The 13,129-nt window shown below is 54.9% G+C and overlaps 10 protein-coding genes across 10 annotated transcripts; 5 read left to right on the top strand and 5 right to left on the bottom strand.

The window, feature by feature from the left end:
* Positions 1-381: 381 nt before the first annotated feature.
* On the top strand, positions 382-1,007 carry BAUCODRAFT_156448 (uncharacterized protein; the record flags this gene model as incomplete). The annotated part of the gene is made up of 2 exons (XM_007678218.1): positions 382-626; positions 692-1,007. The coding sequence occupies 2 exons, from the start codon at positions 382-384 to the stop codon at positions 1,005-1,007; spliced, it is 561 nt and encodes a 186-aa protein (XP_007676408.1).
* Positions 1,008-1,045: 38 nt separating this feature from the next.
* Positions 1,046-1,613, bottom strand: BAUCODRAFT_467752 (uncharacterized protein). Its single transcript, XM_007678217.1, has 2 exons — positions 1,531-1,613; positions 1,046-1,395 (listed from the first exon to the last, which is right to left on the bottom strand). The coding sequence occupies exon 2, from the start codon at positions 1,324-1,326 to the stop codon at positions 1,084-1,086; it is 243 nt and encodes an 80-aa protein (XP_007676407.1). The 5' UTR covers positions 1,327-1,395; positions 1,531-1,613; the 3' UTR covers positions 1,046-1,083.
* A 152-nt stretch (positions 1,614-1,765) lies between these two features.
* BAUCODRAFT_122270 (carbohydrate esterase family 4 protein) lies at positions 1,766-2,490 on the top strand (the record flags this gene model as incomplete). Its single annotated transcript, XM_007678216.1, has 2 exons — positions 1,766-2,301; positions 2,355-2,490. 2 exons carry the CDS (start codon positions 1,766-1,768, stop codon positions 2,488-2,490), a joined length of 672 nt encoding a protein of 223 aa, XP_007676406.1.
* A 420-nt stretch (positions 2,491-2,910) lies between these two features.
* Positions 2,911-3,192, bottom strand: BAUCODRAFT_59427 (uncharacterized protein; the record flags this gene model as incomplete). The annotated part of the gene is made up of 2 exons (XM_007678047.1): positions 2,911-3,099; positions 3,163-3,192. Coding segments are annotated over 2 exons (219 nt in total), but the record flags the coding sequence as incomplete, so codon positions are not given.
* A 212-nt stretch (positions 3,193-3,404) lies between these two features.
* On the top strand, positions 3,405-4,642 carry BAUCODRAFT_33586 (uncharacterized protein). Its single transcript, XM_007677851.1, has 2 exons — positions 3,405-3,790; positions 3,842-4,642. The coding sequence occupies exons 1-2, from the start codon at positions 3,591-3,593 to the stop codon at positions 4,464-4,466; spliced, it is 825 nt and encodes a 274-aa protein (XP_007676041.1). The 5' UTR covers positions 3,405-3,590; the 3' UTR covers positions 4,467-4,642.
* A 183-nt stretch (positions 4,643-4,825) lies between these two features.
* On the top strand, positions 4,826-6,200 carry BAUCODRAFT_467720 (uncharacterized protein). Its single transcript, XM_007678215.1, has 2 exons — positions 4,826-5,054; positions 5,111-6,200. Exons 1-2 carry the CDS (start codon positions 4,848-4,850, stop codon positions 6,146-6,148), a joined length of 1,245 nt encoding a protein of 414 aa, XP_007676405.1. The 5' UTR covers positions 4,826-4,847; the 3' UTR covers positions 6,149-6,200.
* BAUCODRAFT_467712 (uncharacterized protein) lies at positions 6,201-6,851 on the bottom strand. Its single transcript, XM_007678214.1, has one exon. It carries the CDS (start codon positions 6,709-6,711, stop codon positions 6,253-6,255), a length of 459 nt encoding a protein of 152 aa, XP_007676404.1. The 5' UTR covers positions 6,712-6,851; the 3' UTR covers positions 6,201-6,252.
* Positions 6,852-7,358: 507 nt separating this feature from the next.
* Positions 7,359-9,010, bottom strand: BAUCODRAFT_467715 (uncharacterized protein). Its single transcript, XM_007678213.1, has one exon. It carries the CDS (start codon positions 8,887-8,889, stop codon positions 7,483-7,485), a length of 1,407 nt encoding a protein of 468 aa, XP_007676403.1. The 5' UTR covers positions 8,890-9,010; the 3' UTR covers positions 7,359-7,482.
* A 131-nt stretch (positions 9,011-9,141) lies between these two features.
* Positions 9,142-11,559, top strand: BAUCODRAFT_33584 (uncharacterized protein). Its single transcript, XM_007677850.1, has 2 exons — positions 9,142-11,405; positions 11,471-11,559. Exon 1 carries the CDS (start codon positions 9,386-9,388, stop codon positions 11,258-11,260), a length of 1,875 nt encoding a protein of 624 aa, XP_007676040.1. The 5' UTR covers positions 9,142-9,385; the 3' UTR covers positions 11,261-11,405; positions 11,471-11,559.
* A 200-nt stretch (positions 11,560-11,759) lies between these two features.
* On the bottom strand, positions 11,760-13,003 carry BAUCODRAFT_467708 (uncharacterized protein). Its single transcript, XM_007678212.1, has one exon. It carries the CDS (start codon positions 12,817-12,819, stop codon positions 11,956-11,958), a length of 864 nt encoding a protein of 287 aa, XP_007676402.1. The 5' UTR covers positions 12,820-13,003; the 3' UTR covers positions 11,760-11,955.
* Between the last annotated feature and the right edge of the window lie 126 nt (positions 13,004-13,129).

Raw genomic sequence — 13,129 nt, 5'->3', positions numbered from 1 at the left:
TGACAGAACCAGAATGCCTGCACAACTGTCCATGCTTACTTGCCTCAATTGACAAAAACCCAGCAAGGAAACGAGAAGCAAGCCCGCAACGGAAGTGAGCACGACAAGACCAACACTTCATTGTCAAGGGCGCTCGTACCGTGTGTCTTTTATGGCTGCAGACCACGGCCTCGACCGTCTCCGCTCTATCAGCACTCTCATGGACACCAGCAAGTACTCAGATCTCACGAGTATCTGCGTTGGTCGTGAGTCTAAGGTGCACAAGGCAATCGTATGCTCTGCTTCTGCTGTCATCCCAGGAGCCTGAGACAGCAAGATGAAGGAAGGCGAGACCGATGTCATCAATCTTACCAAGTTCGACGCAGACACGGTGTTGAGAGGATGGTCAGCTACCTCTACAAGCGGGACTACGCCGTCCAAGCTATTGAGAAGATGGTGGACACTTCAGCTGAGCTTAGAGAGCGTAGGGCGACGAACGGCAACTCTATCCTTATCTCGCACGCCCACGTCTATGGTACCGCGAACTACTATGATTTTCCCAAGCTCCAGTCAATGGCGGTCAAGAGGTTCACAGTGCACGGCACTCACGACTCCGAACTGGACGGCTTTATCGAAGTGGTCAGGAGGTGAACAAGGTATCTGGAAGCGGGGATTGCGATTTGCGGGAGGCCCTACGCTCTGTGGCTGTTAGCAACCTCGTTGACTTGACGGAAGATGATACCTTCATGACCCAGCTCGCTGCGATTGAGGAAGCTCAGCCTTTCGCGGCCGACATGCTATGCCAAGTCGTCCGCAGTCAGTTGAAAGAGGGGAAAGAGGCTTCCACAGCAATGCTGAAGGCTGACATCGACATTAAAGATCTCACTCGCAGGATCGAACAGCTGGAATATGACCTGGAGTCCGCAAAGCGCGATGCTGCTGCCGAGCGGTGCTGCCGAGGCAGAGTCGGCGGAGGACCGATTTCAGCACGTGAACAAAGTGATGAAGGAGCTGGTGAATGGCCTTGAGGATCTGCCTGAGTCGTGCCCCAACGCCAATTGCTCGCGCGACATGGCCGATCTTCGCTTCACGCGTAAGGGGGACTCACGGCACGGAGCTTCGGGAGGAGCCTGGGTGGTTAGATGTCGCTGCGGATGCAGACTGACTCGGTGAAGGCGAGCCGGAATGGAGGCGCCTACTGCAGGGTTCTAGCATCAGCCGCGGACGCATGGTTGACAGGGCGGAACACAGGGTGGGTGACAGGAGAAGATAGGCCTGATTTAGCGCCTTGCGCGTAAGCCGGGACAGGCCGCTCAGCTTGGCCATGCGCAACCGCGTAAATAGCATAGCTTTCGCAGTACAACAGAGTTGTTAACGGCGTTCTAAGAAGATGTGATTTGGCCGTCTATCTGGCCGCTGCAGTATGACATCATAAGCTCGCCGTAGACTGGAGGAACGGAAGATAAGCGCGTGGGAAATATGAGGAATAAAGCTGCTACTGTAAGAGCCGTGAGTAGATAGTGCAAGTAAGCACGATGGCGGACGACGCACCTCCGCTAGATGCAGCCAACCGAGACCCTCTCCGGGACACCAAATATGACTTCCCACGTGACCTTACCGGCTATGGTCGGCACCCTCCAGACGCCCAATGGCCGGGTGGTGCAAAGATAGCGGTGTCGTTCGTGATCAATTACGAAGAGGTGCAAGCACCCATTCCAGGCTCGCAGCGCGTGCAGCGCGGTTCCCTTTTCGCTGACATCTGACCTAGGGCGCCGAACGGTCGGTCATGAATGGTGACAGTGCATCCGAATCTGCACTGTGGGAGCAAACGGACCGTCCAGCTCGTCCCGGTGAGCGAGCCATCAACGCCGAGAGCGACTACGAATATGGATCGCGGGTCGGCATCTGGCGGATGTTGAACCTTTTTGAAGCGCACGGCATCCCCATTACATGCTACGCTGTTGGCCAAGCTCTCCAGATGAACCCGCCTGTAGGACGGGCACTCAAAGAAGGCGGTCATGAGATCGCAAGCCATGCGTATCGGTGGATCGACTACCATTCGATGTCGCCAGAGCTCGAAAAGCAGTATATTGCCAGACAGCTCCAGGTTCTGAAGGAGCTCACAGGGGAATATCCGGTGGGGTGGTATTATGGACGGCTGTCTCCGCGATCTAGAGCGCTTGTGTGGGAGGTGTACCATGAGATGGGCGTGCCGCTCAAGTGGGAGAGCGACAGCTACGCGGATGATCTGCCGTACTGGGTTGATGTACCCGCCGAAGCGGAAACTCCAAAGCCAGAGGGTATGCTGATGTTGCCGTACACGTACGTTTACCGCACGCCAAGAGACATCGAGACGGCCCGCTGACGTTTGCTAGGTACGACAACAATGACCTGAAGTTCCACAGTCCGACAGGCTGCTTTTCGCCACAGGCCTTCTTTGAGTATCTGCAGGCGGCATTTGATACGCTGTTAGAAGAAGGGCAGGCTGGCCGGCCGAAAATGGTGAGCTGATCGCAACGCGGCGGTCCCCGTCAGAGCTGATCGTAACCTAGATGACCATCGGTCTCCATTGCCGGATCATCGGCAAGCCGGCCCGCTTTCAAGCACTGAAGAGGTTTGTCGAGTACATCTCGTCCAAGCCAGCAGGCCAAGTATGGGTGACGAGGCGGAAGGACATTGCGGAGCATTGGCGGGCAAAGTACGCATACCAGAAAGGCAAGCGGTAAGTAGCGGAGCTCAATTTGAAACCGTAACACGCTTCTCTCATCTTAACCAGTTGAACCATCCTTTGCCCGTTTCTCTTGCGTATTGACTCTTCTCCGGCTCCACCGTCTTCACCTGGTCCAGGATCTCCGTCGGCATCGCCTTTGCCGCCTCTTCGTCCCTGTGCACCGTTACTTCTGTGTCTACACCCTGTCTCTGCAGCTCTAGCCTCTTTGCTCGTGCAGCTAATCTCCTCTGCTTTAACCGTTCGAGTTCTGCTTGTATGTCTTCCTTCTCAAAGGGGATGGTATGCGTCTGACCCTCCTTTGGCCAGAAGTCCGGGACAGCGAAGCGTGAGTCCAAGTTGGTGCCAAAGTAGTACATAATGCCGATGGGGAACATGATGTACATGCCAAACTGTTACTCGTCAACACTGGAGTTTGAAGGCGACGCAGACACAGGTCGTGTGGCGGGACGCACTTTAAACACTTCAAGGTTGGGTCCACCCATCGTTCCGATTACGAATGGTGCACACCTTGACGTACACTATAATACCTTGCAAACGATGGCGTTGTATTGTAGACTTATTGATGGAGTACGGACGGAGACGGCATGAGTTGATGTCGACCACGCGACTCGCGGTCATTCGTTAGTCATCTGCCGCGGTTCCGCCGGGCAAGTAGGATTGTGCCCTTGTTGCTCCTCTTCTTGCCTCGGCTAATCCAGCATTCACTGCAGACAACCACGGGCACCATAGTCCTCTGACCGCGGATGTGATTAACGCGAACGTAGGCGCTCTGTGCGAGCTGTGAGACCTTCCCCTACCAGTCCCTAGCTTTCACTTTACACGTTTCCACACCATTTTCCCGAGAAAAAACAGCTTGTCAACCAGCTACTGGACCATCAAAATGGCGGCACCAAGTGCAGAAGAGGCTGTACTCTACGAGCAGCGCGGCAAAGTCGCCATCATCACACTCAACATCGAGAAGAAGCTCAATGCCATGACTCAAGATTACTACTTTCGCGTCTCTCAGCTTCTTCGACAGATTGCCAAAGACGACAGTATATACATCGCTGTTCTGACCGGCAAGGGCAGATACTTCTCTGCGTAAGCCAACTTTATATCACAACGATCGGTTCGTGCTGAGAAGAGCCACAGGGGTGCGGATGTCGGAATCAGCAGGGCCGCTGTAGCGGGTCAAGACCCCTACAAGCAGTGGCTCGGCTCGTTCGTTGCGAACAACCTGAATACCACCCAAGCCTTCTACACTTTCCCTAAGATCCTCGTGGCCGCTCTGAATGGACCCGCTGTTGGCCTCTCCGCGGCGTTGCTCGGTTTTGCGGACTTCGTTTACGCAGCTCCGCATACCTTCCTGCTAACTCCGTTTGCATCACTAGGTCTGGTGTCGGAAGGCCTAGCATCACGTAGCTTCGTACAGAGGCTCGGCATTGCGAAGGCGAACGAGGCGCTGATCATGAGCAAGAGGATCACTTGTGATGAGCTTGTGCAGACCGGCTTTGTCAACAAAGTGATGGATGTTAAGCCGGGCGAGAGCGACAAGTTTCTGGACATGGTGCTGAAGGAGGTGCAGGACAGGATGGGCGATCACCTGGTCAGTGACAGCATGACGAAGATCAAGGCCCTTATCCGTCGGCCAGACAGAGAGGCGCTGGATGCACAGGGTGTGCACGAGGTGTTCGGCGGGCTTGAGCGCTTTTTGTCGGGCGTGCCGCAAGAGCAGTTCAGGCAGATTGCGAGTGGCGAGAAGAAGCATAAGCTGTAGGTTTGAGAAATGCAATGGAAGTTCATACCAATGGCAAGCTTGCCTGTCTGTTGGCAGGAGTATGAATTCCTGCCTCAATCGCGCACCTTTTTCACATCGTCATGCGGTTTTCACAAAAGCTGATGACGGGTCTGGGTCTCTTTCATGCTTCTATCATTGCAACACCTGCAACGCTAACTGAGTTACCACCACCATCGCCACGTAGGAAGCCGCCCACGCGGAGAGCATGGCTTATATCGCGACGCTCTCACTCGACGTTGCGCGGTAACGCTTTGACTTCGGCCGTCAGGTGAGCAAGACCTCGGTCGTGCTTTCCTTCTCAACGATGCTTCAGGGGAAGCGGCTACATGGCGGCTTGGCGCACCACGTGTCCAATCCGACATGCTCGTATGCAGGTCGCGCCAACAACACGAGGCCATCAGCACGGTAACGATGAAGCACCCAACGAAAGGACTCAGCTCACTCCTCATCCGCGGCGAGTACTCCGATTTGGAGATCCGCTGCCAAGGCAAATCGTTCAGAGTACATCGAGCCATTGTCTGCCCGGCATCAGTCGTCCTAGCTAAAGAATGCGACACTGCGTTCAAGGTAGGCTACCTCGTAGGAGTCGTCCAACGTGCTCAGCAGCTGATACTGACGCGCAGGAGGGCGAGACGCGCATTATTGAGCATGACCAGTTCGATGCGGCGACAGTAGAGCGGATGCTCTACTACATCTATAGCGATGACTACACTGTTGATGAGGTGACTGGCTCCGAAACGCCGTGGGTCAAAGGCCACAGCGACAGCCCATTTGAAGCGAACGAACAGTCAACAACTTCACTCATCGACGGACCGGTGTACATGAGTGCTGCGATAGCTCACATTCGAGTCTACGCCATTGGCGAGCATTTCCAGCTTGCTGACCTGAAGACCCTCGCCTTGGAGAAGTTTGTCCACGCCGATCTTCGTATCGAGATCGGGGACTTCGTGGACATCGTCCGTGCCGTCTACGGTGCAACGAGCTCCAGCATTGATCCGCTTCGTCTTGAGACACTGAAACTCGCCTTGGGTGACATTGAGCAGCTGACAAGCGACGACTCTTTCATGTACGCCGTCTCTGTGGACCCTCACCTTCAGGAATTTGCGGCGACGCTGCTACCTGCTGCCATAAAGCGTACTAAAGACGGAATCTCTGCGAGCACACCGTCCTTCGAATACGAACTGTCAAAAGTCAAGGACGAGCTTTCGCACGTGCAAGCAGAGTTCAAAGCTCTTCAAGCCAAAGCAACAGACGCCGAGGCGGTGACCAAAACATGCAATGACGCTGTGGGCAAACTAAAAAATCAACTCAGGCAGAAGACGGAGGAGCTCATAGTCGCCCGCGCCGAGGCACAATCGACAAGGACTGCCAACCATACGCTTTCTGCAACCAATGCTGATCTGCAGAGCAAATTGTCGGAGGCACAGAAAGCAGCAGAAGCGGCGACGAAGCGTTCTCGAGCCGACACTAGAGCGCTGGCTATGCAGGACGATCTGGCCGAGGATATCGCGGAGCTATTCGAGTCATGGAGAAAGTGCCGAAACTGCGGATGGAAATTCGGCGTGTATATGGAGTACGACGATCGTACCTCTGCGACAGGCTTGATGCTTAGGTGTCGCACATGTAAGTGTAGGCATTACGGGAAGGTGATCGAAGAGTGAAGATCGTTCGGAACGTGGTTCAAGCGGCGAGCGGACGATGAACGTAGGAAAGGGTTGTGTAGCGGGCGGGGGAGCTCCTCGTAGGACAGCGCCGCCAGACCTCCTCATTGTACTGGACTGTGTGACAACATGGAGCTCAAAGTCGAGGAAGGCGATCGTGGCGCAGCTTGTCTTGTGCCTGTTGTACATTCTAACGCTGCTTCGATCGATGCAGCTATTCCCCTCCTCCCGTTGTTGTTGGCAAGTTGACTGAATGTTCTTGCATCCTGATTCTCCGGATCTAGATGTCGCTTTGCACGCATTGAAATTGCCCTTGGTATATCGAAGAATAACTCCTCGGACTGGTCGGCGTAAGCTACAAAGTCTGACAACAAGTTCGCTAGTCTAGTAGAATAGTGATGCAAGCTGCTCCGACGCGATACAACGCTCACAGGGTTCGTCTCGACGACAACCACCGCGGGTGCGCCTTTGTTCGATGACTTCGTTCCAGGCTTGGAGAACACCTTCGCCAGAACGGACTCTCGCACAGGCCTTACCGGAAAAGCGTTGACTTTGACGGCCATCTCAACTGGAGGATCGTGGTCGACATGTCGTACGGCCGACGACCTCTGCCGTGAGCTGCAAGTCGACGGCGATCCCGGTTTGTCATCTGACGATGTTTATGGTCTTGCGTGGTAGAGATCCGCACATGTGCCCCTCCCACGAAGCATGTCCGTCCTGGAGGCTCGGGGTTTGCTCAAGCGCTGAGTCTTGGAATAGAAAGCTGCGGGAGCGTTCGGTTGCGGAGTAATGCCATTAGGGCTAGTATGCGGTTATACAGATAACCTGCAAGAAGTATGGAGTTTAGCTGTGGAAGAATTCGGCAACCTTGGCAGCTTTTTGGAGGCCATTCAACTCCAAGTCCATATGCGAGCCCTTGTGCATAACTTGTACCTTTGCGTACAGGTGAGCTAGTGTGTCAGTGCGAGGCAACATACTCTGCAGCAACCACCGCCGTCCAAACGACACGTTAGCACTCAGGTTCCGGCGTTGCGGCAGCGCAATGCGGTATCCCCGTTGTAGGGAAGTGTTCTTCCTCTCCGCCATAGTTTATGCTTGCCACCCAAGTGAGCAGTGACCTATATAATCAGCTCGACGCTGCCATCGTAGGCAGTGGATGCCCGAAAATTACAGCTTGCCCGGCATCGTCCTCGCCAGGCTGGTAGCTACGCAATAGTTCTCCATCGCACGAAGCTCCCGCAAGGTGAGCCGGTCATTGCAAGACCAACAGCACATATGCGGTTGCTGACAGGAAATCATATATAACACGCTATTGGGGTATCACAGATTAGGAATCAGCAATCTTCTGCGTCTTCCTCGGTCGGGCTCCATGACCACTCGACGATACTTCCTCCTTGGCATGCCTGCAGAGACGGCACCTCGCCAGGACTTCTCGTGTTCCATCGCAACTTTGTCATCATCGCCGTGTCGTGACTCTGAGGCTGGGGAAGCGCCTCCACGTGGCGACCGGAGCGGAGACTATACGTCTGCACCACTTGGCCCACGTCAAGAGCCGCCACCAAATCACCATTCGGAGAGACGTCAAGCTCAATCTGAGGCCCTTGATGCGTATGGTCGAAGCCCAGTAGCGGCGACTTAGCCATTCGCGTGTCGTAGAGATCGATGCGACGATTGTCCGAGACGAGTATTTGCACGTTACTCTCCTCCTTATCAGGCATGCGGATACCGGTCAGCGGTAAGGCATGCAGAAACCGAAATGACTGGCCGTGCGAACGTAGGTCCCACAGAGCGAGAGCGTACTTTTCGCTAACCTTTGCTTTTTGCGAAGGCTTCATTCTCTCTGGAGACCATGGCTGAGTCCCGAAAGCTACTGTATTGCGGTTCAGCCATGCGATATCGCGGCTTTCGTACGGTATGTCTAGGCAATGGGCGACACTTGCCGTCGCGGTATCAAGGATGAAAACGTCGTCGCTACCGGAGACGGCCAGTTGAAGAGTCGCGGGGTGCAGTGAAGACGCCCATAGCCATGAGGCCAGCTCACCAAGTCTGAACATGGACTGAGAGGTGTGTGGGCCGCCAAGGTAGACGTTGCCTGGTGATTTGGGCTCGCGGGCAACGGCTATGAGAAGCGGAGTTTCACCCTCCGTGCCGTGTGGATAGATGGGTCGGTCAGGTGGTACTACGTGCAAGTTGACGAGCGAACTGTTGAACGCAATGCATGGCCAGCTGTTAATGCGCTGGTTGACAGTTTGACCAGAACTGCCCACCTTGGAAGAGTCCTTGTAAGGCGGACCCTCCACGAAAAAAACACTTGTGCCATAGTGTTGATTGCTGTAGGCTATGACGTTCTGGGTCCTGTGAAACGTTTGGAAATCTTGAACGGTACCAGCGATCCTGCAGCCTGCAGTGGGAACCCAAACCCGACGGCGACGCGGACGAAGATTTGCAACGAACGCAGCGTCTCTATCTGCAAGCACTCCTGTGATCTCACGAAGACCAAGTTCACTTCGTAAGCCCAAGGCAGTAAGGGAGTCATGCATTCGTGCACGCTGGACTGTCTGCTTTAAGCGTCGTTCCTGTTGCAGAGTAACAACTTTACGTTTTTTGGACTGACGCTGCTCCCGCTTGACTTCCGAGTGTGCATACTTGGCTCCAGTAGGAACTACATGGTCCGCTTGGACCTTGAAGTACTTCTGCTTTTCGGCATCGTAGTAGTAGCCGGGGATGCTGCCCAGGTTCATCCTGCAGGCGGCAGTGACGGCACTTGGACTGTTCGAATGACAAAAAGTCGCATGTTCGGTTCAGCCACTTGAACAACTCTACGGCTCTCCGATCTGAGCGTCAGGCGATGGTCACCGGTGTTGACACGAAATGAAGCTGAAGTTGGGAACAAGTACTAGCGCCTTGCTCCTTGCTTTTCGGGCCGACTCCCGACAGCCGCTTACCCCAGACTTCACACGTCACTTTTGCATTCAAGGGTTCAAGGTGGCGGAAACAGCTCGGTCAGAGTGACAGCAACGGCGAGGCAAGGGACACAAAGACACACTGTTCGAAGGTTCTTCAAGCAAAGTTGATCGCCACCCTGACAATCTTATGAGAAGCTTTCCATATCTCCTTGTCTTGACCTTCCTTCTCCCCTTGCTCCTCAGTATCTTACTCTTACATCCCTATCTCCTTGCACAGTTCATGCAGGCTTGGCGAAGTCGTCCAGCACTTCTACCCGCAAGAATCGCACGCATGGCAAATCACTTCAGCAGCAACGGCGCCGATGGCGGGCATCAACAATCTTTCAGCATACGCGATTTGCCCAAGAGTAACAACTTCACACAGAAGCTGCCGCCGGACCCACAGTACCCGACGCCGGCATCTTCACACAAAGCGGAACGATCGAAGCTCGGCCCACGGCTAGTAAGGGAAGCGGCGTACACATACGTCCGGCCGGACTCCTTCCCGAAGACGGAGCTGGTGGGCGTCTCAAAGGCGGCGCTGAGAGATCTGGCCATCGACCCAGCGAGCGTGGAGACCGATGACTTCAAGGACACTGTTGCCGGCAAGAAGATCATCACCCTCCAAGGCGACGAACCTAACGATACCGACATCTACCCGTGGGCGCAATGCTACGGCGGCTACCAATTTGGTCAATGGGCTGGTCAGCTTGGCGACGGCCGCGCCATCTCGCTGTTCGAGACGACCAACCCAACTAGTCACACACGGTACGAGTTACAGCTGAAAGGTGCCGGCAAGACACCATACTCCCGTTTTGCCGACGGTCGAGCAGTGGTGAGAAGCAGCATACGCGAGTTCGTGGTTAGTGAGGCGCTTAACGCGCTCGGCATTCCTTCCACGCGCGCATTAAGCCTGACGCTTGCGCCTGAAGCGCGCGTTCGTCGAGAGACCACCGAGCCAGGAGCGATCGTTGCGCGATTCGCACAGTCATGGCTGCGCTTCGGCACCTTCGACCTGCCGCGTTCACGAGGCGATAGAGCCATGATCCGCAAGCTAGCAGACTACGCTGCGGAAGAAGTCTTCGGAGGCTGGGACAAGCTGCCCGGTAAGACCGGATCCGATGACCTTGTCGAACCAGGCACTAGCGTTTCACGAGACGAGCTACAAGGCGAGAACGAGCACCAACAAAATCGCTACACCCGCCTATACCGCGAGATTGCCCGCCGCAACGCCCGCATGGTTGCCTATTGGCAAGCCTACGCCTTCACCAACGGCGTGCTCAACACGGACAATACCTCCATCTTCGGCCTGTCCATCGACTTCGGACCCTTCGCTTTCCTCGACAACTTCGATCCAAATTACACGCCCAACCACGATGATCACATGCTGCGGTACGCGTACAAGAACCAGCCAAGCATCATCTGGTGGAACCTCGTGCGACTTGGCGAAGCGTTGGGTGAGCTGATCGGTGCTGGTGACAGGGTAGACGAGAAGGAGTTTGTGGAGGAGGGTGTGAGTAAGGACTGGGCTGACGAGCTCGTTAAGAGAGCCGAGACACTCATCGAAGCGACGGGTGAGGAGTACAAAGCTGTGTTCATGGATGAGTATAAGCGCCTCATGACTGCGCGGTTGGGGCTGAAGCAGTGCAAATCCGAAGACTTCGAGAGTCTCTACTCAGACCTGCTCGACACGATGGAAGCTCTTGAGCTCGACTTCAATCACACTTTCCGTCGGCTAAGCTATATCAGCTTCGAAGAGATCGACACGGACGAGAAGCGGAAGGAAGTTGCCGGTCGCTTCTTCCACCATGAAGGACTTAGCGGTCTCGTAGGGTCTGAAGAGGACGCGCGCGCACGAGTCGCCAAGTGGCTGGAGAAGTGGCGGGCTAGGGTAGTTGAGGACTGGCCAAACAGCACCGAAGCGAAGGAGGAGCGCTTCAGAGCTATGCGTGCGGTGAATCCGAAGTTCATTCCGAGGTCTTGGATTCTGGATGAACTGATTGAGCGGGTTGAGAAGAAGGGTGAGAGGGAGATCTTGGGCCATGTCATGGATATGGCGCTTAATCCATTCCAGGAGTCTTGGGGTTGGAGCAAGGAGGAGGAGGAACGGTTTTGTGGCGATGTGCCAAAGTATCAGAGGGCTATGCAGTGTTCTTGCAGCTCGTAGAAATTAAATACTAATGACATTGGAAGCACATTCTGCCGTTGAGCCGTAGTCCAAGGGGCCAAGTTTGGCTTGGAAGCTTGGTCCTCAGCACCCACCGCCTCCGCCTCCACCTCCTCCACCTCCACCACCACTACTGGCTCCGGCGCTGAATTTGGTAGTGGTTAGTACGTTTGACGCTTCTATATTGGTTCCAATTTCACAAAGACTCACGCAGCAGCTGCAATCCCACCGGCACCACCAGCAAGGCCACCGCGGCCGCGGCGGCGTCGACGACGTGGAGGAACAGCATCGGGCACAGCCCATGTGTTCTGTGGTGGTTGTTGTTGTTGGTGCGCACCGTAGTATTGCTTAGTCTGTTGCATTGCGGGGTTGTGGGGAGGAGGGGTGGATTCTTGGGAAGGTACGCAGCCCATCTTCTCCCTATCTAGGATACAACAACCTGATGTGTTGTGTTCTGTCCCGCTGCTGAAGGTGGAAGTATAGATTCCACAAAAACGGCTTTGGTCTTATGTAGGAGCCGCTACAGTACAGTTTACTGTCACCTGGAGGTACGCAGCTACCGATCGGCGGCGGGCTGTGCAAAGCTGAGTATGTCTCGTGAGCGCGTTAGGGGGCCGAATCATGCTGCATAGCCATTGTAGATCGATCCTGCCTATACACGTCTCCGAGGTGTAATGTGGGCACACGTAAAGTGCTTAGTGTAGGTAATGTTCTCGCTGAAACCCAAACTCCCTCTCCGACGACGAGCCCGGCATATACGCCCTGGTAACAGGCTGATCATCGTCCACGCGAGCCAGCGACTCCTCGCCAGAGTCGTTACCAACCCGCAGACTCTCGACCATGACCCATTTAGCGTTGGGATACTGCTCCATCACCTCTCCCACTGCATCTACAATCGCGCCCAACGTCACACCTCCCTCACAACGTCGCGTGAACCTCTGCTCCGTCTTTGGCTTCCGAGAGTCATAGTCCAGGTGCGTGACGAAGGGTGCTCGTCCACTGCCCAGTTCGTAGAAGCACCGCGAGCACCATAAGTCCCGAAAGGGAGGTTGGGTGGCCAGCATATCTCTCCACGGACCTGATGTAGGTAGACGAGCGTACTGTGGCCTTGATAGCTCGAGGTGGAACGTCCAGTATCGTGGCTTTGGGACCGAAGGTGTAAACGGCGTGAGGTTGAATAATTGGGAAGCGGCATTGTCGAAGGGGTAGGCGGAGCCCCAGGAGCGCTGGGAGAGCAGTATATTCGGGATCCAAGGGTTGGGTTTAGCGGGCGGCGAGATGGTCTTCTTAGTGTATGCTGTATCTACTACGTTCTCCGAGGCACTGAGAGTGGTGAGATAGAGGCTCCTACGCAAAGGGGACGATGTCGATAGTAGGGCATGCCATGTCCGGCAGACAGTACGGTTGAGCAGAAGAGTCCGTGTCGCGTTGATCTCTTCGTGGATAGATGATCCTGTCCTTGGTGCGAGCTGGAGTAGGATCAATTCAAGTAATTCCGAGATATGGAAGACTTGGTATGCTGCATTGAGACTGCCGTCGGACTCTGTGACCGTCTCCATTTCGGGACCGTAGCTAGCGCTTGCGCTGTGGTTTGCTATCCTATCAACGAGTGATGCGACTTCGATACGAACGTTGACAGGAAAGCACGAGAAGATTGCTTCATCAACAGTCTCTGCAGATTCGGCGAAGAATCGCAAAGGAGAGATAGCGAAAACGATCAGAATGCAATGGCGGAGACGGAGCTACAGCTCCAGTGACGAGCCGAGTTTCAAGTTAACTGGAGGTTCCCAAGTCCAGAAGCCCGACCATGAATCGTGACATCTGAGACCTCAGAAGCAACAGCATGAAGGTGATCTCGTACATTGCAGA

This window comes from Baudoinia panamericana (assembly GCF_000338955.1).
Source record: "Baudoinia panamericana UAMH 10762 unplaced genomic scaffold BAUCOscaffold_6, whole genome shotgun sequence".
Lineage (NCBI taxonomy): Eukaryota > Fungi > Ascomycota > Dothideomycetes > Mycosphaerellales > Teratosphaeriaceae > Baudoinia > Baudoinia panamericana.
Note: the sequence above shows the minus strand (reverse complement) of the source record. Positions and strands in the feature narration are given on the sequence as shown.